This window comes from Gambusia affinis, linkage group LG17 (assembly GCF_019740435.1).
Source record: "Gambusia affinis linkage group LG17, SWU_Gaff_1.0, whole genome shotgun sequence".
Lineage (NCBI taxonomy): Eukaryota > Metazoa > Chordata > Actinopteri > Cyprinodontiformes > Poeciliidae > Gambusia > Gambusia affinis.
The window spans coordinates 12,868,750-12,896,028 of record NC_057884.1 but is presented as its reverse complement, the minus strand read 5'-3'; the positions used below and the strand labels follow the sequence as shown (position 1 = coordinate 12,896,028).

General features: G+C 40.3%; 3 protein-coding genes across 4 annotated transcripts in view; 1 reads left to right on the top strand and 2 right to left on the bottom strand.

Annotated features, from left to right (window-relative positions):
- The window catches only part of abl1 (c-abl oncogene 1, non-receptor tyrosine kinase), a 31,795-nt gene extending 24,598 nt beyond the window's left edge, over positions 1-7,197 (top strand). For both annotated transcript variants that reach the window (XM_044096249.1, XM_044096250.1), the window contains 8 exons: positions 1,021-1,293; positions 1,486-1,570; positions 2,211-2,388; positions 2,792-2,976; positions 3,130-3,282; positions 3,365-3,454; positions 3,556-3,684; positions 4,051-7,197. In XM_044096249.1, coding sequence (XP_043952184.1) covers positions 1,021-1,293; positions 1,486-1,570; positions 2,211-2,388; positions 2,792-2,976; positions 3,130-3,282; positions 3,365-3,454; positions 3,556-3,684; positions 4,051-5,726 — 2,769 coding nt within the window. In that variant the 3' untranslated portion in view covers positions 5,727-7,197. The remainder of the gene's footprint in view (positions 1-1,020; positions 1,294-1,485; positions 1,571-2,210; positions 2,389-2,791; positions 2,977-3,129; positions 3,283-3,364; positions 3,455-3,555; positions 3,685-4,050) is intronic.
- A 2,244-nt stretch (positions 7,198-9,441) lies between these two features.
- Positions 9,442-11,697, bottom strand: LOC122819451 (golgin subfamily A member 6-like protein 22). The gene has a single exon (XM_044096188.1). It carries the CDS (start codon positions 11,695-11,697, stop codon positions 9,697-9,699), a length of 2,001 nt encoding a protein of 666 aa, XP_043952123.1. The 3' UTR covers positions 9,442-9,696.
- A 1,883-nt stretch (positions 11,698-13,580) lies between these two features.
- rab14l (RAB14, member RAS oncogene family, like) lies at positions 13,581-26,554 on the bottom strand. Its single transcript, XM_044096245.1, has 8 exons — positions 26,424-26,554; positions 21,022-21,080; positions 20,641-20,694; positions 18,478-18,655; positions 17,917-17,983; positions 16,808-16,895; positions 16,521-16,551; positions 13,581-15,634 (listed from the first exon to the last, which is right to left on the bottom strand). Exons 2-8 carry the CDS (start codon positions 21,071-21,073, stop codon positions 15,457-15,459), a joined length of 648 nt encoding a protein of 215 aa, XP_043952180.1. The 5' UTR covers positions 21,074-21,080; positions 26,424-26,554; the 3' UTR covers positions 13,581-15,456.
- Positions 26,555-27,279: the final 725 nt, after the last annotated feature.

Below are 27,279 nucleotides of genomic sequence, written 5' to 3'. Positions count from 1 at the left end.
AAAACAATTTTCAATACTGGCCAAGAACAGGAACCTCTGATTTATGAGATAATAGATAAAATTTGTATCCTTTGTTCAACATGTTTGATTAGGAAATGTCAGTTGCTTGAAAATTCCACAGGATATTTTTTTTTTTACATAAACCTATCAATGGAGGTGCATGTGGGTAAAGACTGGGTAAAATTCTTGGTGTGAGATTTCCTCAAGAACTCCCACCATTTTTCCATTTGTCACCTTCCTGTCTGTGATGAAGCGAGGTGAAAATGCTTCAAGAACTCCAGCTATGACAAGAATGCCTCTGACCGCGACTGTGCGTCGTGTAATAAGCACCAAACGCACGAGGCTCGACTTGGGTTCTGACTCCCATGCTGAGACATGCTTTATGCAGACAGATGCAGCAGAGTATGTACGCTCACACATGAAAAATGCAAATGCACAAACACAGACCGAGAAAAGCAGACGCGTGCACAAGGTTCCCCATTCTCATGTTGTTTTCCATCATCCCTGTGAGCTGGAAGTCAGAAATCTGGTATGATGGACTTCCCCAGTAACTGAAGATTACATCAACAGCTCTGAGACGGCCTCTGTATTTTTGCCAGTTAAATGTTTTTTATTCTTTCCTCTGTATTCCCTTAATTTATGCACTGAAGGCTATTAACATAAAGTAATGCACAAGGAAACTATTTTTAGTATTATGCAACAGTGGAATAATGGAAAAGTCTGTCTACTGAGCCTTGACCAACACACTTCTGTCCACCAACTTTCTGATGAATGCCTTGCTTGGGACACACCAAGATCATAACTTTTCCAGATATAACTGTTTCCAGCAATAGCTTAGCTTAATGTTTCCACACAATGTGTTTTAGCGTTGGTCGTTAAATGAAAAGTGTTTGTTAAAATGTTGCACCTAACTTTAGTTTCTAAAATGTTTTTTGTTAAATGTACAAGAAATTAGTTCATTTTTTTTCTAGTGTAACAAGCGAACATTCACTCAGATGTAAAAACCCTGTCCTCCCCCAGCTCTACGTGTCGTCGGAAAGCCGTTTCACCACGTTGGCGGAGCTGGTGCACCACCACTCCACCGTGCAGGACGGCCTCATCACCACGCTGCATTACCCTGCACCGAAACGCAATAAGCCCACCATCTATGGAGTTTCTCCCAACTACGACAAGTGGGAAATGGAGCGCACTGACATCACCATGAAGCACAAACTGGGAGGGGGCCAGTATGGCGAAGTTTATGAAGGTGTCTGGAAGAAGTACAACCTCACTGTGGCTGTCAAGACACTTAAGGTGAGGTGAAACAAATCCTTCTTATGCAAGCTTGTGAAAACATTTTTACTCCAGCATAATATATTAGGAGTGGGGCAGATATAATTCCTTGGTCAGGCTGAATAGTGCTGCCCTCTGCTGCCACAGAGACGCAACTACACTTTAATCCTAACTTTTTTCCCCACTTCTTCCTTTATGGAAACAACTTTGTAGGAGGACACAATGGAGGTGGAGGAGTTTCTCAAGGAGGCTGCGGTTATGAAAGAGATTAAACACCCCAACCTGGTGCAGCTTTTAGGTATGTTTAAAAATCAGTTAACTAGTTTTTAAATTAGACTTGAATGTGACAGACCAACACAAAGTAGTGGACAATTGTGAAGCGGAAGGGATTTTGTTTAACAGACTGGTATATGTTTGTATTTAACCCTTGTAATACTCGCAACCAAGTCATTTTTTAATTTGCTTTTTAATTGCTGAGTATCAGTTTAACTTTTAGCTATTTGAGGAAGACCTTAGAGGTTGGCTAGAGAATATTAGTCAACAAAACACATATACACATATACATTTGTAGAGAAATTTAGAGCAGTGTTGGGTTAGAAAACAATATCCCAAGCTTTCAGGTCATAGAATTGTTTAATCTATGACCTGACGATCGCTTAAAAACTGTCAAGATATGTATAAGTATTATTAATAAGAGAAGCAGTCCAGAGGCTTTTTGTAACTCTGGAGTAGCAGCAGAGATTCACAGCTCAGGTGGGAGAGTCTGTCCATGTGACGGCTGTTATTGCACAGCACAAATTTGGCGTTAAATCTTAGTTTTCCACAAGCTGTGCAGAGATGTGTTTCCCAGCCAGGAAAACATAGCACTGCTAAACCAATAATTAATTGCTGGTTGAAATGTTAAGCTTCATCCAGTGTTTTGATTTTTATACTTGCAGGTGTGTGCACACGTGAGCCACCATTTTACATCATCACAGAGTTCATGACGCACGGCAACCTCTTGGATTACCTGAGGGAGTGCAACAAGGAGGAGGTCAACGCCGTGGTGCTGCTGCATATGGCCACACAGATCTCATCTGCCATGGAGTACCTGGAGAAAAAGAACTTTATACACAGGTGACTATATTAAATTTGAGTATCATGCATTTATCATATACTTTGATGAAACAAAAGAAAAAACATTTATATTGTTAAGTGTTAAATAATTTTCCTTGTTCTTGTGCAGTTCTTTAACTCTCAATCCATCACAGAGAAGTCATTGTTATTGTTCTGGCATGCAAAGCATGATTTATGCTTTTTATGTTTGCAAACTACACTTCAATTCTGGTGCCTGTCAGGACTCAGCTTATGACTCAATACTGCTCCAAAAATTGAAATCCAGCACCACAGCAGAAGAGAGTAGAGAGTGCTGCTTTCAGCTTTTCATTTTATTGTTGTAATCATTTAGGTTTAGGATTGCTTTTATTTCATTTTCTTAAAGTCACAAAGCTCTCTATTCCTCCTGGATTCTGTCCCGCAGGGACTTGGCTGCCCGGAACTGTTTGGTCGGGGAGAACCACCTGGTGAAGGTCGCAGACTTCGGCTTGAGCAGATTAATGACTGGAGATACATATACGGCTCACGCCGGTGCCAAGTTCCCCATCAAGTGGACTGCTCCGGAGAGTCTGGCCTATAACACATTCTCCATAAAGTCTGACGTCTGGGGTAAGTTTACGCTCTCTTGAACAGCAGTGGAATTTACTGCTACTGTTTAAATTTATTAGACTGAACCATAGCAAATTTCCACTGTGGACTCTTTAAAGACACTTTTTTATTTTACCCAAGACGAAACTAACTGCTTAGTTTTTATTTTGTTAGCTTTTGGGGTGCTGCTGTGGGAGATCGCCACCTATGGCATGTCTCCTTACCCCGGCATTGACTTGTCCCAGGTCTATGAGCTGCTGCAAAGAGACTATCGCATGGAACGACCAGAAGGCTGTCCAGAGAAGGTCTATGAACTTATGAGAGCCTGTGAGTGCTGCAAGATCAATCTACAAACTGATGAAAAAGTTTTTTGTTCTTTTCAGCTTTATTTACACTTCCTTCCTCTCAGGTTGGAGGTGGAACCCCTCTGAGCGTCCATCTTTTGCTGAAACACATCAAGCCTTCGAAACCATGTTTCAGGAATCTAGCATCTCTGACGGTCAGTCTTACGTCCCTCATCACCTAAAGTACATTTCTTATTGTTCTTTCCCCCCCGAGGTGTAACTCTTCATGTTTTGTCAAATCTTTGCCAAATAATAGAAGTTGAAAAGGAATTAGGGAAGAAGGGGAAGAAGACAACATTAGGCTCCATCCAGCAGGCTCCAGAGCTCCCAACCAAAACCAGGACTCTCCATAAGAACATGGAGAACCGAAACAGAGACAGTCCAGGTGGGTTTTATGCACAATGTAGTGCGCCCTTCCAGCTTGTTCATTATATGTAATGAACAAAAAAGATTGTTTAAGTAAATAGGAGTTAAAATTTTTGCTAAACTTTTTGCTCAGTTTATGGATGCTGAATCCATGAACAGGCCAGATTTTTATTGGTAAAACATTTTGAGAAGCATCCTTCCATCTTTTGCCCCTCACAGCTAACAATCATACACTATGTGTTGGTCTGTCATGTAAGATCCCAATAAAATGCAGTAATGGCTGTGGCTTTAATGTCCCAATGTAAAGAGGTTTAGGGGGGAAAAGACTTTTGTGAGGCACAATATGTCACCAAGCTTACACTGAGCTATTTGTGCTGTTCCTTAGACCCTGTGGAACCTGAGGTGCCTGTATCATCCCCAATGCTCCCCAGGAAAGAGCGCCCTCTGCTGGACAATAACCTAAATGAAGATGATCGCTTAATCCCCAAAGACAACAAGACCCGTAATAGTTTTCTCAGCCGCATCAAAATCAAGAAAAAGAATGCACCAGCTCCGCCCAAACGAAGCTCCTCTTTCACCAGGACAGACATTTCCTTTGAGAGGAGGGTAGTGACTCCTGATCCCCGAGACGGTGACAACTTCAACAATGGTACATCGTTGTCTCTGAATGACACCACACATGGGGTTGAATCCTCAAAGTTCTTGGGAGGTAATAACAATGGAGCAGGAGGCATCAACAGTGGGACTCCCAACTACCCGGGGTCTCTGTACCCCCGTAAAAAGGGCACCCCTTCATTGCCAAGCCCGGGTAGCAAGGCGGCTACAACTCCACCCAGTGAAGAGGAAGGGGTTTCTAATTCAAATCGCTTCCTCTGGTCGTCCGTCATGTCAAACGGCCGAGACGGCACAGAGTGGAAGTCTGTGACACTCCCCCGAGATCTGGGCCAGCGCCACTTTGACTCCAGCACTTTGGGAGGGAAGCCGGCTCTGCCCCGAAAGAGGACCAACGAGCAGAAAGGAGAGAGTGCCCGTCGAATGGGCACCCTGACCCCCCCGCCACGTCTTATCACATCATCGGATGTTTGTCCTGCCTTCCTGGGAAAAGACAATGATTCCAGTTCTGGTTCCAGTCCGCAAGTGTCGACACCCAAAGTGGTGAAGAGACCAGGCTTAGCAGGTCAGGAAAACTCCAAGACCAGCGCTCTCCAGGCAGAACTAAAAGCTAATGTGCTCCCTACTCTGGGAGCTGCAGGAGAGGAGTGCAGGGCTCGCAGGAACAAGCATGCTGTGGAGCCCACATCTATAAGGGAGAGAAGCAAGATGCATAAACCCAAGCCGGCTCCACCTCCACCACCCACTGGTCCCAAATCAGGCAAAATCCCACGAAGCCCCACTCAAGAATCCCCCGTATCCTCGCCCTCATCTTCGCCCTCAGACATCAAATCTAAGGGCCTTCCTTTCATTTTAGACCCTCACCATACAACTGCTGCTAGTGACCAAGCCCGCTCAGCCTTCACTGAGGGACCCAAAAAGGGCCCTTTGGGCTCTAAACCTCCAGTGATAAAGGCTTCTGCATCTGCCACCTCTGTGACCACTTCTTCCTCCTGCCAGACCCAGGGTGGCCCATCGTCCACAGTCGCCTCCTCTGCCGATCAGAACGTATCTGCTTTCACTCCTATTGCCAAAACCCGATCGTCCCTCCGCAAGACCACACCCCGCCAAGGCAGCGAGCGCACACCCAATTCGGCGGTGACACGTGAGACGGTCCTGGAGGGAGCCGAGCTGCTGCGTGCCGCCATCTCCCGCATGTCAGAGCAGACAGGCAGCCACAGTGGCGTGCTGGAGGCCGGGAAGAACCTGTCCAAGTACTGCATGAGCTACGTCGACTCCATCCAGCAGATGAGAAACAAGTTCGCCTTTCGAGAGGCCATCAACAACCTCGAGACTAGTCTGCGTGAGCTTCAGATCTGTCCCTCCGCCACAGGGGGCGCTAACGCGCAGCAGGACTTTACCAAGCTGCTGTCCTCTGTTAAAGAGATCAGTGACATTGTTCAGAGGTAGCGCCGTATAAAGCGGCAAGATGGGAAACAGATATGAACTTTGACACATGGCCCTCTGAGATCTGTTAAGTGGAGTGTGATTGAGAAGAGCTGTGTGGGCTGACACTACAGTTTTCTCCCACTTACTGACTCATGTGGTTGTCTTAATGGACTCAAAGGAAACAGTAACTTTGTATGCACATTGTCATCTTAGCCTTAATTAGGCTGTGGACCAATTCTACATCAATCATCTTTGAAATAAATCATGTTTTACATATTTAATTTTTTTGCCCCCCAGCTCCCTGTTTTCTGTCTCTTGACATCATTATAAAAAGGCCTGATATTTCTTTTTATGATCTTTAGTGATGTGATGTTGCTATGACAATTGATGAAATCCAAACTTGCCTTGGGAAAATATTTCCAGTTGTTTTTCTGTTGTCAGCTTAAGAAATTCAGAGAAAACCTGCATAGATTGACTTTGTTCTACACTTTTTACTTGTTTGATCAGTCGTCATTGATTGGTTGTGTGCTGAAAATGAGATTGTGTTGCTGATGTTTTGTATTGGTGCTTTTTGCAGTATTTTGCAGCCATTTGTGCCATAAAATAACAATGTGGAGAGAATGACCCTCTTGTCTCTTTTTGCTTCTCCCACCACTCCTGTAACATTTAGTTCTAGTGAGGCTGTGTTATTGGTTAAAGCATGTTTGTATGGTTCTGCCTTGTGCTTGAGAGCGGCTGTGTTCGTGTTTATTGGATATAAATGTTTGCAGCACCAAAAAAAAAATCTCTGGATCTGGGTTAATGACCTGCATCCCAGTAGATTTTTACTTTTTTTATTTTACATTTATTCTCAGATTAAACCTCTCTTTTTAAATTTATATGTATAAGGAGTTTTGATGCAATGTTTTCCTCTCTGTGCCAGTGAAAACAGCCATTAGTAGCAGCCTGGCCTTGCCGCAGCATTCTGTTAGATAACAGACCAACTCGGTGTTTCCCTGGCAGGCCTCTGTTCCTGACACATGAGCGATTGTTGCAGAGGGCCTCCACCACAAAAAAAATAAACACCCCCTTGGGAAACACTGGACTAAAATTTTAACGCGTCTGTCAATTGCTGTTTCAAAATGACTGAAAGAGGGGGGAGGACCATTACAGACCGTAATGTTTTTATTTCCCCCCCCCCATTTATCTGAATCCCTCGAACATTTTCAGTATTTGTGCTGTAATCGTCTCATCCTCTGTGCCCTGCCTGACTGCGAAACCTTTGGACAAAAGTCACCGCTGCCGGCCTTGACTTCAATGGTACTGTTGTTGCTTTTGTTAATTCCTCTTCTGTACCGAACATGCCACTACTCTACTTTTGTGTCTAAGTCTCGATCACCAAATTTTGTAAACAAAGTTTGTCCGTATTTGTAAATGTTTCTTCCTCTCTAACCTGGGTGCAATTTATTATTTTTTTTTGTTGCAGTAAAATACAAAAGCTACTTGAAATATACATCTGGGTGTGACTGTTTTTATGGCTTCCTTTACCAAGTGAAAATAGCTTGATTTAAGATGATGGAAAGATGAAAAAAAATTGATTTTACAGAATATTTGATCTGTAAGGCAGCAATCATACCAACCCTGTTTAGTCTGCTTTAATCCAACTCCAGTCTGTCTGTCTAGTCAAAGTTTAGTTTGTTTGCGGAGGTGTGAATACGTAAACAAGCCAACAAACTGAACTTTGGTCCTCTACAAACCTCAGCCTGGGTTTGGGTGAGGTGCAGTCTGGTACGTTTGAATCCTTATGTGAACGAACCAGACTGCTCCAAAACCAGGAAGTGGTAATTTTGTTATTGTCAACAGCAATAACTGCACTCTCCAGAAGCCCCTCCAGGACTTAAAAAGGCTGGATAAACAGTCAGAACTCGACCCAAACCCGTAGGTAGAGGGTTGTTGCCCCCCGTCTTGTTGCACCAAGACGGGGGGCAACAAGTCAGCCCACTCCTGCCCAGCGCCTCTCACAAGGGGCAACTCCAGGGTGGGGCCTCATGTAGGGGCCAGCAGAACCACTGTTTCCAATGATCGTTTTCTTCATCAGGATCTTTGGGCTGCACTTGGTCTGGTTCCTCACCTTGGACCCGTCTGCACTGGGGGGCCCAACCAGAGGCATGAAGCCCCCACAGCAAGACTCCTAGGATCACTGGGACACTCAAACCCCCCCACCACGATAAGGTGGCAGCCCATGGGGGGGTTGTGTGTGTGTGTTTTTGTGTAAATATAAAGTAACCTGTTAATTATGTAAGAAAGAGAGAAAATGAGAGAGAGGAAGAAAGTAGTTTTTTAAGATCATTCTGACCTTTGGTCCAGTTGAGGTGAAATGAATCTTTTTAGGTTTTTAAAAAGATTTTTAGGCTCTAATAAAGTTTTTTAGGCCGTTATTTAACAGGCTGAACAGGAAGTTGGGAGGAGAGAGAAGGAAACGACATGCAGCTGATTCCCCAGGACTGGGAATTGAACCCAGGTTGACAAACAAAACCTAGAAGTAACATCCTAAATAAAACATCATTTACAGTTTTACCATAAATCTGGTTAAAAAAAATAACTGAATTAGGCATTTCTTAGCCCCTTTTCCTTCTCTTTTATACAAGCAGGCAGCACTAAGCTCAACAACATAAAAGCTTTATATTTATTACAAAGTATTGATTTAAGAATTGATTTCTGATTAAATTCTCTGTTTTCATGCTTTCATTGATTCTTCTTCTTTTTACCTGTTCTACAGTTTTTCATGTTAAATTGCACTTTTTTGTTAAGTTTCTTATATTATCTTGAATCTGTATTTGTAAATAAAGACTAACAGAAAGATCACAGTAACTGTTATTTTTGATAAAACTGTTTTTTCTTATAACAAACAAACCAGATAAAACAAGTTTGAGCTTCTTCATGGTCCAGAGTATTAAATTATGATCAGATTAAACTCTAATCTTCAATTAACATCCTGGAACCTGAAGAAATCCAAACCTGTTAAATCAGCTTTTTAATGTTTGGTATAAAAACAAAAACAGGATTTATCAAATAAAAACAGGAGAATGAACTGAATTTGTGTTGATCCTTGCTGGTCATGTTGACACTCAAAGAGCTTCACACTACAGTCACATTCACACACACATGCAGGTCAGGGGGGAACTTGTCACTAAGTGCCCCGCCCTGGGGCAGCGCAACATGTGGCTGAGGAAGCTGGAATCAAACTTACAACCTTCTGGTCACAAGACGACCACTCTACCCGCTGAGCCACAGTCATACTAAAACAGCCACTGCATGATCCTTTTTATAATCTTTTTAAAATACAGGTTTAAACAATTTAATGAGCTACAATTCAGTGCAATTTAATATAAAAAGTGTGTAGAAAAGGTCAACTGAAGGTCAAACCATAACAGCACAAGTACAGAGAAAATAAACAGAAATCATTATTATTAAATTAAAACATTTTAACTCTTAATACGTTGCTTTAAAAATTGAGCCGAGTGTTGAGCAGCACTGAACCGTCGGCCACTAACCCAGCGGACGGAAAAGGCCTCAAGAACGACTAATTCAGTTAATCTGACCAGTTCAACAATAAAACTGGACTTTATGGTTTGGAGTTTCTGAAATTGTTTTGGGGCGATTTGCAGCGACCAACTGACCTGACCGACATGTTTTAGGAGATGTTGGGGGGAAACCGGAGCACCCGGAGAAAACCCACGCAAACACGGGGAGAACATGCAAACTCCACACAGATGGTCTCTGTGAAGGCGCAGCGCTAACCGCTGCACCACCGTGCTGCCCACCTTTTTTCCAATTGGGTTGGGAAGGGATCTATTTTCTAGTTTGTCAACGGGGAAAACTTTTTAAATTTTAAATTTGACGGAGCGTGGCATGGCGCCCCGTTCACAGAGGATACAACCTCCACACGTTCGATTCCCCGGTTCGACTCCTGCACGTCTTTCTCCTCCTCTAAATATCACAATCAAGAACTTCAGACTTGTTCTTGATTCTCTTCACTGTTTTGTTTCTTTTTCGGTTTCTTCCACCGCAGAGTGTTTTGGACCTTTTTCCAAAATGAAATTTTGGATTTTTTCTTTTCTTTTTTCATTTGTTGGTCTCTTTCTCCAGAGATCTTGGTCTCTCCTGAGAATTCAGGATCTGAAGAACAACCTGATAAAGGTTCTCCTGAGATTTCCTCCTCTGGAGAAACCTCTGGACTGGAGATTTTAACCGGGTCATTTTGGTTCTGAGAATTTTCTTCCTCTGGAGAAACTGTGAGGTGTTTCTGGTGGAAATCTACTTCCTCAGCCCTCTGACTGTTGGCCAGCAGTAAATCATCTCTTGATGTTTCCAGGTCATTTTTCAGACAACTGATCTCTTCCTGATATTGTTCTGCTTGTTGTTTTTTTGCAGTTACTTCGGTTTCGTACCGACAGTTCAGATCTTGGTACAAACCGTTAACCTCCTCCAGCTCAGCCTGGATGCTCCTTTCCTTCTCCTGCAGGAATTTGATCTCTGTTGTCGTTTTTTCCTGGAGGATGGTATATTCAGCTCTCAGGATGTCCAGACTCACTTTGTCCTCCTCTGTTTTCTCTATGTGAGATTTTCTCTCCTCCTTTAACTGTTGCTGGTATTTCTCAACTTCCTGTCGTAAATTCATGATCTCTGTTTCAAACCTAGATTTTAGCTCCTGGTGTGAAACCTGAACCTGATCCAGTTCATGGATCATCTGATTCTCTCTGTTTTGCCAGATTGTTGTTTCTTCTGACATTTTTTGGAGGAGCTCCTCCTTCTCAGCTCTCAGTTTGTCCAGACTCACCTTGTCCTCCTCTCTTTTCTTCAGGTGAACTTTTCTTTCCTCTTTTGTCTGCTGCTGAAGTTTTTTGAGTTGTTGCAGTGCAGAAAGTTTCCTCTCCTGGATAATCTTCTCTTTCTGTTCTGTGTTTGAACGAGCGATTTCCTCCTGCTTTATCTTCATCTCGCATGTCTCAACCTGCTGCTGTATTTCCATGATGTTTCTTTCAAACCGACATTTTAGCTCCTCGTATGAACCGTGAACCTGATCCAGTACGTGGAGCATCTGCTTCTCCCTCTTTTGCCTCATTGTTATTTCTCTGGATGTTTTCTGGGAGAGCTCCTCCTTCTCAGCTCTCAGGTCTTTGATGAGCTGCAGATTCTCCTTCTCTCTTTCAATGTTGGCGTCTTTCTCCTGTTTCAGCTCCTCCTGATATTTTTCAGCATCTTCCTTTAGCGTAGAAACATCTCTTTCATATTTACCGTTCAGTTCCTCATATGAACGTCTGAGCTGAATCAGTTCTTCTTGCAGATGTTTCTCGCTGGCTTGCAGGAACTCGATCTTCTGGGACATTTCCTGAAACATTTTGTCTTTTTCAGATCTCAGGTTCTCCAGCAGTCGTTCCTCATGAAGCCTGGCTTCATGAATCTTTTGTGTTTCTTCCTCCTGCCTCAGCAGAGCATCATCAGCTTCATGCTTGGAGCTCAGCTCCTCGAAAGAAGTCTGGAGTTGGTTCAGTTGTTCTTGGAGCGCCTCACTTTTCTTTCTCTCAGCCTGTATTTCAGCTACAAAAGCTTCCCGGCTGAGGAGGTGGGCCACCTTCAACTCCTCAAAGTCTTGTTGTAAGGACTTCTTCTTCATGTGTTTCATGTCGCTGTGAACCTTGGAAGCAGTGACCGCAGCATTAAGGACTGCTGGGTCACTGAACTTCTCTACTCTCTCTAGTTCCCTCTTTGCCTCTTTGGCCTGGTTGATGAATGTTTCTTTGAGAGCTTTCTGTTTCTTTAACTGGAGTTTTGTCTCTTCCAGCTCGGCCTCCAGGTGGGACAGTTTTTGGTTGTCTTCAAACCTTCCTGCTCTCTCCATTTCCAGGAGGTAGTTGAGTCTCTGGATTTCCCCGTGGAAGACATTCGGGTGTGCAGGAGGGAACCTGCCTGGGGGGTTTTGCTGGCCTCCCCGTCTCCAGTGGGATCCCATCGATCCACTGTGGAATCTCGATGAATGATGAGACATTTTCTTCTAATACAATCACTACAATCGTTGATCGGTAAACTTCTCTAAAGGGCTTTGCGAACGTCTGAACTGGTCAGTGATATTGCAAGCAATGAAGAATATGCAGAATTGTGTTGCATACAGTTCTGGAGTTGATGACATAACAGACTGTGACAATGACATCACAGAGTCTTCATTTGCTGGTGGTGTGACATCATTCCACCACCAAATATCTCACTCTTTATTCTTGTTTACATTCAAAATAGTCCAGGATTCTCTTGTTTTTATCCCAGATATCAGGGCATCAAACTAATTTCCATTTGGGCCAAATTAAAACCCTGAATGTTCACAAACCGACACGGTAAAAAGCTCCACCAGGATCCAAACTCCTCCAAGAACTACCGGAGGTTCAAACTCCTGTCATTCATCTTTAGCTTACAGAAAAAGCACCAAACCCTAACCCCTGTGTTGGTGACCCCTGACCCCAGGTATTAGCCTGTTAGCTTAAATAAGTTATTAGCTATATTTCTGACTTACTAGCCATGTTTTGTGTGCTGAAAGGAGTAATTAAAGTACAGACAACATGCTAGTGATGCCCCACATGCTACTGACAGCATTCAAGCTAACATTAGCATTTTGGCTATTTTTAGGTGATACACTTACTTTATCATACTGAATGGTGCAAATCCATGTTAGTGAAGATGCTTGTGATTTTCCACACACTATTGACTACTATTTAGCGAAGCTTAGGCAGTTCATTAGCATTAGCCTTTTAGCTTAAATAAGCCATTACCTGTTTTTCTGACTTATTAGCCATGTTTAGTATACTGAATGGAGTAAGTGAATTACAGTCAACATGCTGGTGATGCCTCACAGGCTACTGAAAGTATTTAGGCTTATGTTAGCATTTTGGCTAATTTTAGCTCGTACGCTCATTTTAACACGCTGAATGGTGCAAGTCCATGTCAGTCGACGTTCTCGTGATTCTCCTCATGCTGTTGATCGCGCTGCAGCTTTCTATGGCGTCGATGCTAACTTTCAGTGTCGGAACGCCGGGTCCAGACCGATGGGCGCCCTTTGGCAGGCCCCGTTTAAACTTCTTCATTAATTTTCTAGTTTAGGAACTAGTATCCTGCGCAACACATCTGAATCAAATGAATGGCCCATTACCAGGAATTTTCCGAAATTGATGGCATGGTCAGGAGCTAATTCAACACTTTGATTCAGGTGTGTTTAAGCAGGGTCGTACCTAAATGTTCCTAGATAACATTTCTTGAGGACTGGATCTGCTCTAGAAAAAATAAATTGACACAAAATCAGGCGGTATGACAACCCAGACAGAAACTGCCGATAGGCAACGCTGGACTTTAAAGGGATTGTATAATGTGAAATCGACTTTTCTGAGCTTCATATCGAGTTACGTTATTTCCTCATCAAAAATATACCCAGATTTGTGGAGTTTGATATATTAACCATTTCTGTCCAACAGGCCAAAGAATAATGTAAAAGGCTTAACGGAGAGGTTGTTGTGAGGACATGCCAAAGGAGTGTTGAAGACAGAGGCCCAATTTCAAAATGCAAAGTCAAATTTTGAGTCGTTTTTGATATGTAGAGTATTTTTTATAACTGAAGGTCATAATACTGCCCCTTTAATTTATCCAAGCCAAGATCTTAAAAAGGACACGCACACACAGAGAGAATCAGGTTATGTATAATTTATTTTTTTCTGACTAGAGTATTTTGTCATTAAAATCAAAATGTCAACATTTTTAAGATCATATACACGCAAAGAACGCATTTAAATGTTAGCACAGCTTCTTAAAAATTTATACATATTTACTTGTTTTGCTTTTTTTTTTTTTTTTTTCCTTTTTACTTGTGGACAGACAAAGCAGGAAGTGGTCACTCAAACTGTAAAGAGGTGGAAGGCAGGGAGGGGGAGAAAGGAAGCCCGCCCCACCCATGATGAAGAACCAATCCCTGCTCCCCAAAATAGTGACGCTCCCTCCCTCCGGCAGGGAGCGGCCTTGATGGGGTGGAAAAATAAAGCCCACTATGAACACAAACACACCCCCATTCTCTAATTTATACAGAAATGATGCAAAATTGCTGACATGAATACAACCTGCATACCTCAAACCAGTTTCTCTCCCCCTCATTATATCGGCTAACTCGGTAGTGTGCAGATGGGCTGGTTAATGGGAGAAGGGGGCTTGTCCGGGTCTGTCCTTTACATACATTTATTAATAGAAACTATGTTACAGAATTTTCCCAAGCATGAATTACAGGCAACCCACTAGTACACCAACTGTACAGATCTTGGCAGAGCCACCAGATAAATTTCTGAAACCAAAGTACAGTAGCAAGGTCATCACCAGCAGTTAAGAAGCAAGATATATACAGCTGTTCAGTCAGGGGACTGCTATGTTACAGAGAAGTTGTACTTGAAGGAAATGAACATTTTGTTTTACAACTTCATGTTTCGAGTGGGGATGCATGCTGCTTTGTATTGGTTACATGAGGCAGACTAACAAGTCTCCAGATAAATCGGCTCTTCAGTGCAGCGTTAGGAGAAAAAAAAAAAAAAGACCCAAATAATTATGATTTAATGAGTGTAGAACGTAATAGTGATCCTAAAAGAGAAATTTTATTCAATCAGGGTAGCGTGAAGAGCAAGTACATCAAAAAAGAAGAACTGCTATAATAAGGCAACGATGACAAAGCAAATGCTGGTAAAGATGTGTTGACATGATAGTGAGGAGAGAGTTTTGGGGGTTGGATGCATGAGGGCGGAGCTGAAGAAAAAAGTGATGGAAATTGTGATTAAGTGATGATGTCTGAGTCTAAAAAAAAGAAAAAGAAAAAGACATCCATCCAGCCAACTGTAATTCGTTCCAGCTGGAAAACACCAACATCCTTGCAAGATTTCAAAAGATAGCAATAAGAAGGTAATTCCTAACATTTATTGTGGCCATTTCTTTTTTTCTAGGAGTTTCCTTCATTGCATCTCTCATGAGTTAGTGGAAAAAAATTGCTTCTCTGCCAAGCAGAGGGAAAGACACAAAAGCTCAACTACTCGTTCCGTCTGGAGCTACCCGTGTGGCTGCTTAGTAAATTACTTTATGACCTCCTGCCCTCGCTCAAATTAAACATCTCTTATCTGCATGATGCGGTGAAAAGAATCATAAATTTGAAGAGTTTGGGAATATCATTCAGATTCAATTCAAACAAAACTGATAAGTGGTGTGTCAAACTTCTGCAGTGTGTATATTTCATATATATGTATATCTATAAAACCAAACAAAAAAGAACAGTCTTGCTTTATTATCGATTGAACGTTGAGTCTATCTAAAGTGTCAGTGACCAGTAACTCGTGGTGCCACCTACAAAACCTACTGATGGGAGGGAGGACGACTGGGGGGGGGGGGAGCGGAACAGCGGTGTTATGGGACAGAAATACACGGACAATTTTAGGACGAGTGAGACGGCAACAAAGAGAGAGAGGCAAAAGGAAGAGGGAGAGATGTAGTCCACACAGCCCAGCTCGGTCTGGCGTTAAGTCGATGTTCGCCCTGCCTTTCCTCCGCAGCCCTGCTCTCACGCAGCTCCTGGTGCACTGAGGGATGAACGTACGACGGCGTCGGAATGGATGGAGGGGTTACTCAAGGGAGACCGGGCAGAACGAAGAAAGGAAGAACGCGTGGGGGGGGGCAGCGGTGGGGCGTGGGGGCTTTTGCTCGGTCATTAGCAGCCGCAACCTTCCCTCTGGGGCTGGGGTTCACTGGTTAGCCGACCGCCCTGAGGCGCCGAGGGCTTGTGCTGCACCCCTGACTCGGCGGCATTCAGGTCCAGGCTGCCATCTTGGATGTTCTGGTAGATTTTCTTAGCGGCTTCAAGGAAGGCGTCCTCGACGTTTTCACCTCTGGAGAGAAAAAGGTACAGTTATGTGAAGCCGAAAAGGCAAAATGCGGAAAAAGGTAAAAGTTCGTACAGGGTCTTGCAAAAGTATTCCTACATTTTGTCACATTGCAACCACAAACAGTTTCATATGATCCACCAGAACCAGGAAAGGAGCGCAGCATTGTGAAGTGGAAGGAAAAAGATGCATGGTTTAATATTTCTCCTTCCTGTTCCTGTCTGATTGCTGTGAAAGAACGGGAAAACTCATACCAAAAAAAATAGAAAGTACTTTGGTCAGATGAGACCAGATTTTTACTTTCTGATATAACTAGCTCGTAACACACAAGCCACATGGAAAAACATGGCAGTGGTGGTATCATGCTCTGGTCAGAGGTTGGGGAGGTAAAGATGGATGAGAGCTTAAAGCAATTCTGACTGAATACTTTTTTGTTGCTGCTTAAAACTTGAGACTGCAGTGGACCTTCAGCAGAATGGTTTAGAATAAAGCAAACTCAGGATGGAATGGTCCAGTCAAAGTCCGAATGATCCAAATAAAATAGGAAAGATGTTCAGTGTTTACATGTGTAAAGCTAGAAAAGATAGGAAAATATGAAATCGCAATATTGTCATTACTGCAATGAGAGTAATTTAATTTGAAATTAAAATGAGAATTATTAGTTATATAACAAACACAAGCCACACTTTTCATGTTTTTAATTTGCCATAAAGGTTAAAATGTAAGTATGGATACCGTTTTCTCCTCTCTTCTAAATCATATACTATCTCATTTATGTCAAATAATATCTCTATAATACACTGAAGTTTGAGGCTGTAATGTAACAAAAGGGCTGTGAACATTTTTGCGAGGTAAAATGTTGCAGTAGCTGAAACTTTAAGGTGGTTCTTACGTTTTTGCACTGGCTTCCAGAAACAATAAACCTGAGAAACAGAAAGAAGAAATCATTAAAATGCATGACCAAATTCACTTACCAACTCCTTACTCATCCCATCTTTAATGGAGCACATTTATCCTTTTTTTTGGTCCTCTATTGAAACCTCGGGTTATGCTCTGACATGAAAGTTAGTCATAACAGTGAAACGGAAAAGAAAAAACACTTTCAGTCCCTAAATTGGAATATTTTCTTGAGAAATTTGCGCTTTGATTCACTCGTGTCCAAGGTGACGCCTGGCTCACCGTTCTCCTCAGCAAACTGCTTCGCCTCCTCGTACGTGACGTCCCTCTGGGCCTCCAGGTCAGCTTTGTTTCCTATGAGAATGATGACCTGGTGACACAGGAAGAGGAGGAGTGAGACGATCTCCTGCACAAACCTACCATCAAACAGCTCAGGGACAAATCTGACGCAGTGTGAGCAGATAAAACTGAAGAAAACGCAGGAAGGCTGGACTTCCCTTATCTACGAAGAGAAGGTCAGAGAGAGCCTGGGGAAGACATAGGGGCAGGTTGCCTAGCAGCCGCATCATCATAAGATCTCTAATGTACCGATCTCATATTTATCTCTAGAAATACCAACTTTATGGAGAAACTACATGATTCAGAATCACAATTTAAGATACTGCTTTAGACCATATAAGATAATTAAAACTTAACTTATTAGGATTATTGTTCTACATCATAAAGTTTATTATGAAGCTCTTAAACACGCAGACTAAAAGTAGTGTTAAGAGCCCCCTTATGGTCTCTACAAGTAATTTTAGTGAAAAAATACATTGAAAATAATAAATTTAAAAAAAATGTGTATGCAACCCACTGCATTTCACACCAAGTGTGTGTTATGTCTAAACTGATTTTGATCTGCTTTATGCGCAAAAAAAAAAAAAACAACCTTAAAGACATATCTTCTAAAAACTTTTCAAGTGGAATAATTAGCTGTAAATTCCATTTGAAATAATTAATAGTGGCCACTTATGTCCATTTAGTGGCATTAAAGCGTACTTTAATGGCAGGAAGTGTGTGACGTTCCGTTAAGGTTGGATGAAACACCAGACGCATTTCAAGAAGCCTGAAATAGAAGTGGCCTGTTGCACAAGCACAGACTTCTCTGATGGAGAGCTGGATGATTTAAAGTTAATCAAATTTGCCAAGAAAGATCTAGTTAAGAAACCAGGCCTGTGCTTTTCCAGTAAAACCGAAGGAAAACAAAATGGAAGAGGAAGAGAAGATGGAGTAACTAAGAGGAAAAACCTGGTTACAAATAATTTATATTATTGACGAGATATTTTAAATTTTCATTACTATATGCAATAACGCAGTGTACCAGAGCGTAAATATGTCTGTATGCTTACAGTATTGGGGTTGGTGAGGTTTCTGGCGTCAGTAAGCCAGCTGCTCAGGTGGTTGTAAGTGCTTCTCCTGCAGGACAACAACATGGACAGGGGTGAAAAAGTTTGAGACTATCACTACATGTGAAAGGATTAAAAGAATTCGTCAGAAGTAGTATAATCCAACGCTTATTTCTTAATCCTCTATAGATTTCTTTCAAACAAACAATGCTTTCTAAGCTGGAGGCACACCATGTGAGGGAAGACATGATAATATCAAGTCTCTGCGAGACACACCCTTTGATTACAGGAAATGAACATTTGTAAAGTAGCAGCAACATTTTGTGCTGCATATTTTTTTCCCCATTGGAGGAGACTTACAGATTTTCCTCCAGCTTACAAATGCACTGCTGCAAACCTACCATCAAACAGCTGAGGACAGACCGTCCCCAACACTAATCATTTGCAGCTCTCCATCTTCCTCAAACATGCACATTATGTGCAAAGTACATAATGCAAACTTTATTATTTTCTTCACGTCAGAATCTTGCAGAAAGTGCAAAGAAAGGAGAACCAGCAGCCTACCTGGTAATGTCGTAGACCATAAGTGCCCCTGCAGCCCCGCGGTAGTAGGAGCGGGTGACGGCCCTGAAGCGCTCCTGTCCTGCCGTGTCCCAAATCTGAAGCTTGATTTTCTGTCCGCTCACCTCGATTATCCTTGTCCCGAACTCCACGCCGATTGTATGAGGGCAGTCTGCCATAACTGGACAACAAGAAAGAAGACTGACGTGAGATCGTTTATTCATATATATATTTTTTGAATAATCACATGCAACCGTTTACTGTTCTTTGCATCGTCATCCTCGTTTGGTGCTCCGTTTTGTTTTTGTTTTGTTTTTTTTTGCTTTTTTTTAAATGCACATTAAAAGCAAAATTAGGAGGGTGTAAGTAAGTTTAACTAAACTTATAAATCCTAAACAAATTAAAAGATATTCAGAATTTTTTCCTGCCCTTATTAGCCTAACTCGATTTTATATTTCAATTGCTCTACAGATAGAAGCCAAGCTAGATTTATCCATGGAGCTGGATTAATTCGACCATATAAACTACAAGCATATCATAGAGACATAAAAAAAAACAAGATGTTGGTTTTCCTTCTTTTAAATTCAGACAAACTGTTTAGCGTTTTCTCTGGATAGATGTAACTAGACCTCTTTTAGGACAGAGGACAGAAATGCCAGTCTTCAAGAACAAACTCTGGGTTTCTGTCTTTATTTAGTTTTAGGACCAGGCTTAAATATGTTATTTTACTCCAGAGTGGCTTTGATTATGATTATGAGGAGCCACTTTAGTATTACTGCTGTAGCACATGTTGACTGCCATGTTATTGGACTGCTTTTCTTTCATTACTTATGTGGCTTTTATTTTTTTTTCCAAGAACGATGATATTAACCACAGTCACACTCAGTAAATTAGAATACTCATTCTCATGAGGTTCATTTGTCAGATTAAAAGTACCTTTAGTAAAGACTAAACACAATTTTAATTAAGGTTACATTTTCATATTAAAATGTTTCTTATTAGTCTGATGTAATATTTTAATTTTAAATATGTTTTCATTATGTCTGTGTGCAATTACTCTTTGTAATGTGTTTCGCTTAGTGATAAAATTTCTTAAATAAATTGACTTTTGAAAGATATTCTAATTTATTGAAAGGGTGTGTATACATGGCAAGCTACGGTGAATAATAAGGTTTTTAAAAAGTTAGTTTTCTACCAAGTCATTCCTATTAGCATAAAATCCTTTAAATGAGATGCCAGGAAAAGTCAGAGTCACCAGAATTTCCTCAAGTTGTTTTAAGTTTGCCGTGATGCTCTACTTCAAAGTTCTCCAAATGAGGGACAAGGCCTGTTGCTCCAACACTTTTCTTTCCTTGGAAGAAACATGGCAGCAGTTTGGAAATGAAATGTTGCGTTGTTTTTGAAATGGCAGTTTTAAAGCCACGAGCAGCAAGTCTGCTGAGACTGCAGGATGTATTGTAATAAAGTATTAATTGTCCGCAGTCCTCCAGTCCAACAAATCATCCACAGCCACATGACAATGTGTGATGTAATCAGAAGAAACTTTTTGTCTGATTGGCATTTCTTGATCTGAATCCGACTGTGCACGACTGAATGGGCTCTTGCGCATTTGAACATGAATCAAACCTTTTCATCTATTTTGCAAAATGACGTCTGATGCTTTTTTTTTCTTGCAAATTGTATAGAATGAAGGTAAACATACATTTTTGCATTTTAACTGAATTCATCTATGCACTGGCAGCAGCTGCATCGAGGATTTAAGCTGTACGAAAAGCACAAGCCGAACAACAAAAAAACAGTTTGAACTTTGCTTCAAATGACTGAACGTTTTCTAAAAAAAAATAAAAAAAAATAAATAAAATCTACGCCGTGTGTGTGTGTGGATTTGTCCAGGATGTGATTATAGAGATGAATAAGAAACACTGCATCTGGCTTTTTAATAGTGGCACTACACACAACTGAGCTGAATGGCAATGGGAGGCTGCAGCTGGCTCATACACCGGAGAAGAGACTCTCACTGTTGAGCTACCATTCATCTGCTCTGGCGCCGACATCCGCTGGCATAAAAAGAAATCTAAAGAGGTTTAGGCACTCCAGAGATATCTGGCAACCTTGCAAGCACTGAGGTACACACGGAGGAGTTAAAAAAATCAGAGCAGTACTTACATTTCTTTTCTGTGAACTGGTGAAGCAAACAGGACTTTCCTACCCCCATGTCCCCTATCGAGAGAGAGACTCAGGTCAACCAAGGAAACAGAAGAGCAATAATTTTCTATTCAAGCTTGCAGTGTTGACCCCCATACAACAAACTGTACATTTCTACACTAATCTGGTCTCTGCTTCCAACTGTTAACGGCCAAGTACTTAACCGACAGTTCAATAAATAAAAACAAGGTAGTGGTAGTGTTTGTTGATGTTATCCATTTTAAAGTAAAAGACTTATATGTAGAGCAGTAAAAGGAATTAAGACATTTATTTGATGCAAGTATGATTTTAAAAAAACCCCAGATAATTTAAGCAAGGTTCATGGACCTGATGGTCACTTACCAATAATGATGTATTTGAAAATGTAGGAGTAGTTATATGGTGCAGTGGCCATGGTGGCTCTGGAGTGGAAACAGAGAGGTGTTTTCAGCAAATCAGCAAATATGGCATAAACAGAAGAACTGGGCTTTAGCTGTCAACATCAGGTTTAAAGAAGACCACCAATACATATTCATAATATGTATTGATGTAAAAATAAGTGCTTAAACACAGATTGAAGGATTTTCGTTCAGCACATTTTCAGAAAAACTCAATTCTGAGTATGTCAGCCTTACAACTAATAATAGGTACCAGCTTTAAAGTGACAAACGGTATTGATTTTGACAAACTGTCAATAACATCATACACTCAAAAACATTCACATTGACATTTAGGTTGCAGGATATACATATATAAAATAAACTGTGCAAAGGTGATAATATTGCGATTGTGATACGTCTCTATTTTTTCTTGTCCTCTCATTCTGATCTGTCCCACCTTCACTCCGTGACCTTTGGCATTTTGAGCAAAGTCATTTGTGTCTTGTCTGAACATCTGCTGCTCTGAAACTCTGCCCAACTGGATAAATATCAGATCAACATGTAAAATGCAAACTCGTAACACTTGACAATATCAGACAACAATTTGGGAAACCAAAACATTCCTTTGCATAATGAATATTAAAAGCACAATAATGTATACGCAGCATATTGTGTAGCATTAATACAGAGTAGGGATGAAATGGTTTTAATGATTACTGCCATGCAATTTCTTAGATTCTCAAAAAACATTTTAGAGACTGTTACATGTTTTGATAACCCTGATCAATTTATTTACAATTATCATGATAAAAAAATGTTTTAGTCGTTATCCCTAAAAAGATTTTTTAACTAACTAGTTTATATTGAAAATAATCCTTAACTGTGAATTTACTGGCTATCATGGCACTTAATTTTAATATTTGTCTTTGTGTTTTATTATTTAAAAATAGCTAATAATATTAGCTACTTAATAGCACTTAATGAGCACAGATATACTCCTAAAGTTAGTCTGACCAGTTTGGACTTACCAGTGTGCAAAATTTTACAAAATTCAACTCTGAGTTGATTTCTGAAGGAAACTTAAAAAAAAAACAAAAAACAAAACCAACATAAAACACCTGAAAAAATCTGAATGGCCTTTTACCCTGAATTGAAAAAACAGTGACATCATAGCTATTGAAATGCCCCAGCATGGTGATAAAACACTGAAATAAAGGTGGACTAAACAGAACCTCTTTCTTTGCTCTAATCACACAAGAACACATTCCCTATTATAGATATAACTATAAATAAAAGCTCTGACACGTCCATCTGCTGTCTACACGCGATTATCCTTGAAAGATCTTCTCCAGTTTACTGGTCAACACTATCGTTAGCGCTACTAACCTATCAGTTTACATCTTAAAGTCACAGCCTGTCGACAACACATGGATGGGAAAGCATTTAGGTTTACTCACAAACTCCAGATATTTTTAAGATGAAAGTGTGTCTGAACTTGCTTTCCTTTCTCCACAACAAAGCTTCTCATTTTTAGATTAATAAGCTTTCACTGGGAGTGGCAATCTAACTCATAACAGAGCAGGCTGCCACCATCTCCAGTGAGCTTATCTTCACGATTTACCGACAGCGTGAGCTGGACATGGTGCAACCAACTTCAAAAATAATCGTTCAGTGGTAATTTAATTTTATTAAGTGAGAAAAACAATCACTATAAGAGGCAGGGAAATTCAGTTGAGTTTTAACATCAAATTCACTCATCATACCAAGCCATTTCCAGACATTTAGGCTCTTTTTATGCTGAAAACACTTCCAGACTTTGTAGAAAGCACCACTTTTCCACAGACGCTTGCTTCCCTCCCCCCTGCTCAACGTTAGTGTGCCTGAAGGCCGTGCTTTTCAGCAAGTGCAGGTTCAGACTAATTTGTGCTGCAGTTCTTTGCCGCTGACATCACTGTGCCACATCACAACCCAGAACTGTCTGGCATACTCGCTCAGACTTCGACACCTGCAGCAAAGTGACCATGTTTGACTGGCTGGGCCACTGCTGACACAACTGCAAAAAAATGTGGATGGGCTGAGATAAGATAAGCACAGAAGAAAAATGACACAAGCGACAAGAGAACCGAGAAAGGCTTTTACTAAACTGGGAGCAAACGGAAATGGCTACAAATGATAACGTGAACATTTTCCAACCCAATTCATTTTGGAATGGTTTACGCTGGTTTGTTTTGAATAACTTAAATAAACACTTTAGCCCAGATTTAAAATAAACTAACTTGATTATCTTATAACCAGAAAATTATTCAAGTGCAGGTTTTTATTGATTACAACATGATCAAACCTGTGTCTATCAGTCAACTCATGCTTCTTTATTTTTTGCTCCTAAGAAGCCAAAAGTGTATTTTCAAATCATCTTGAACAACAGTTTCTCAAGCTTTGGATTTTTTCAAGGGTTTTTCTTGGAAAAGCAATGTTTTTCCAAGAAAAACATTGAAGATATTTTGAAGATATTCCAACAAATGTAAGATGCACCTGTGTAGCGAAACATCAGAATACAAGTGGAAGAAACACAAAAAAAAAGGATTTGTTTATCATTCTGAATATTTGAATTATCTGTCCAGTTACCTCACAGTGGTAGAGAAATGTTTTTGATTAACTTAGCAATTTTATTTAAACTAACCAACTTTTTTTTTACTTTTATTATTTATAAAAAGTGAAACAGCACAAACTTTTAATTACATATAAGCAACTTGTGATGTTCAAGTACAATCTGTGTTTCTGCTAATGGCCCAAGAAAAGACTTGGCTCACACTGAAAGCCCTCCACAGACAGCAACCTGGCCTGCTATTCAGCATCGACACTACAGGCTAAAAAGAACCAGTAGTGGTTTAGGACAGCATAAAATAATGTATTTATATAGGCATCATCTGTTGCTTAGGTACATTCAACACAAATGTGATATTATAATAAAGAACGCAGTTAGTTTTACTAAGCTACATATGTTCACAAGGACTCTAGAGGTTTACCCTATTCATCAGAGTTAATTTTATCATGTCAGTTGCCGATATAACAACATTATGGGAAAAGGGACGTTTATTAAATAAATGGCTCATGTCCCAGACATTGAAAATCCTGTATCCAAATTTTGAGGTAATATGGACCATGAACCAGTCACACTGTAGTGCTTTTAATACCCCAGCAGAGCGCTTTAAGTCTTTGACTGAATTTTATCACGTGACCCTCATGTGCTCACCTCATCCCAAGTGTGACAGGGAGATAATCTCTTAGAGTGCATATTCCCAGCAAGAGTAAAAACTAGATTTGTAGTAAAAGAAAAAAAAAAAAAAGAGAGAAAGAATGAGTATTCATCAAGATGTAGAAAAGTCAAGGCCGTGTGATTAGAATGCAGCTTCAGCACTTTTCATATTCCTCAAAAACATCAAGTCTCTTTCTAGTGAAGAAGTTCAACGGCCTCTACTGAGCTCACATCCTTTTTAGTACGTGGTTCGTTTAACTTGTGATGATTCATCAGGAAACGTATAAAAAAAATCAAGGGTTGCTATAAGGGATGAGCAATATGGAATCAAGTTTTAATCGCAATATTAGAGTTTGTTGCAATGACGACAATCGACTAGAGAACTTGAAGAAAAATGTTTTCTCTTTAACTTCTTAGCATTATTTTAGTGCACTATTTCATTAATTAAAAAAAATTGATTTTACAAAAAAAAAATCTAGAAGCGGCTTTGTTGAAGTATTTTATCTTACAGGACCTTATCCTTTCTTTAGGTTTAAACATAAAATTACTCTAGATGTCAAACCACAGCAGGCAAAGTTGTAAAAAAAAATAAAAATTACTTAATGCAATATTATGCAGTTTGGTTAAACTCGGTTGCTGTGAATGTGCTTTAAATACACTTGATTCAACATACCACAATGAGTAGTTCCCAAGAAAAACAGTGGCCTGACTCAAAACTCCCAGAGTAAGTCTTACAGTCTAACGACCCTTTCCTTTTTATTTTACCAAGCTGATCCTGCTGCAAAAAAAAGTATGCAATTACAATTACGTATGCAGTATCTTAATATAAATCACCACATTTATTTTTAATGGAAAACGATGAATGCTTTAGTATTAGAAAAATTGTGGTATCCAAATTATGTAGCTACTACTTCTACTTGACATATAGGGCCCCTTGATGAAATCTTGTGACTCCAAGTCCTAATGAGAACTTTCAGTATGGTGTTAAAACTCCGGATTTATTAAATAACGATGTCGTGTTAACGAACAATAAATTGTGTGATCGCAATAGTTTAAGTGATTTACGCACAGATCACTGAAACGATGTAGCATTTAGCAAAGTTATTCCACTGGAACAAAAACACCTTTCTGTACACTAGTTTATTTTGTTAAAAATATATATTTTCACACACAAGCGCTTTTATTTTGTTAAAAACAAAACCAAAAGAGGTGGCATATACGGCCAAAGTTACGGCTACGAATTAGAGGTAGACTGTTTATAATGCTGCTCTATTGATCCATTTTCGCTCCTTTGTAAATACACAAAAATTATAAACACCGAATCCAGAACTGAACATGTTGGGTAGATAGTTGTAAATGTTTCAATTTGACACATTCAACCTAACCCTAACCCTAAAAATTTCAAGTTAGCTTAACATTAGCTTGAAAACCGGCAAAAAACAGCAGTGGATTTACTAGTTTACTTCTTTATTGAGGCATAAAAAGACAAAAACATCTGCAAGCAGACGGAAAGATATTAAGCCATACGTTGACGTGAAAAAACAACACAAGTGGTCGAATCTGATGAAAATTACACCTCTAGATTAGGTGTTTTGAAAGCGAAGTTTGCATTAGCTCTAGCTTATAACCTAGCTGACGTCAATGTGTGTTTCTCGAAAACAAACGCTACAAAAACAAAACGGAACGCACTTGCCACCATTTTCATACTTCAATGCAATTTCTTACTATGTGAAAAAAATCGAAAGCCACAAACAAATCTGGGACCAGCTTTATTTTCTGCAAATTCTAAACAGACCAACGTCGGCTAGCGTTAGCTTTAGCAGGCTGATTTGTCAGCTAATAGACTGGTTGCAAATGTATCTTGTGATCCTAAGGCAGACAAGTTATGCAGCACATGAGAGATGATTTTCCACACTAATAACTAAATAAGAGTCCACATTATTAAATAAATGAAAGAACCGTTCTCTTAACAAGCTCAGTTAGCTTTTCACTTAGTTGTATCTTGGCAAATACAGCTAATGCTACCCAATTTCTACAGATCACTGAGTTAAAAATGTGTGACTCCATGTTTATTCAACATATTACCATTGTAAGGTTGCATTTAAATAATCCTCATTGTCTGTCCTTACCAGAAATTAAATCTTTAGGCGTTTTGGAGCTGTTCAGAAGAGGTTTGCAGGTTATCCTGGCTCAAGATGGCTGCTCACGGCACAGGGTTTCCTCAGCTCTATACAATGGGTTTCTGGGACAAAGAACCTCGTATGCGGCGATTTGCTGTTTAGGCACTATCAGTAGGAGTGAGAATGGACGAGATAACCTAAAAATTATATTATAATATCTCTGGAGATAATATTAAATCAAGATAGAAAACATAGTAAGAGCTTTTATTAATGCAAATAAAATAATTTTTAGCTTTATCGTCTTTGGCCTTATATGTGTGTTGTGAAGTCATTGCTGCATATTTTATGCAAAAAGCAGCTTTACACTTTCTCCATGCACACCAATAATGAATAATAATATGGTAACCTGCACACGTAAGGGTATGATTTGAAATTTGGAAGATAATCGCAACTGTTTCTTTAAATGCTGTAAATTGCAAGTTGAGGCCTTCATGGACTGGACTTTTTGTGAAGGACCTCCACCAGATGCTTGACTGGATTGAGATCTGGAAAAATTGAAGATCTATGTTTCCTGTGATGGACAGGCGACCTATTCAAATTGTATCCCACATCTCACATGATGACTGCTGGAAATAGGCAAGACCCAAGATCGTTGCCCAAAGGATCACCAATTTCTCCTCTGGCATGCTTCTGATTGGACTCAACAGGTCAACCTTTGTTTGTGCATTTGTGAGCTTATTGTATTCTAATTTCTATGAACCATTTTTGATATATATGCCAGGAACACTCCACAAAAGATGTTCCAGGTAAGACAAATTTCAGATATGTTCTGGCACTAAGGCATTATTGTGCCACATTGTATTGT

Coding starts and splice junctions, on each gene's coding strand:
- rab14l (XM_044096245.1), bottom strand. CDS start 21,073: ATGGCCACTGCACCATATAACTACTCCTACATTTTCAAATACATCATT. Junction 20,695..21,021: donor TTTCAAATACATCATTATTG/GTAAGTGACCAT, acceptor CTCTCTCGATAG/GGGACATGGGGGTAGGAAAG. Junction 18,656..20,640: donor CCAGTTCACAGAAAAGAAAT/GTAAGTACTGCT, acceptor CTTGTTGTCCAG/TTATGGCAGACTGCCCTCAT.
- LOC122819451 (XM_044096188.1), bottom strand. CDS start 11,697: ATGGGATCCCACTGGAGACGGGGAGGCCAGCAAAACCCCCCAGGCAGG.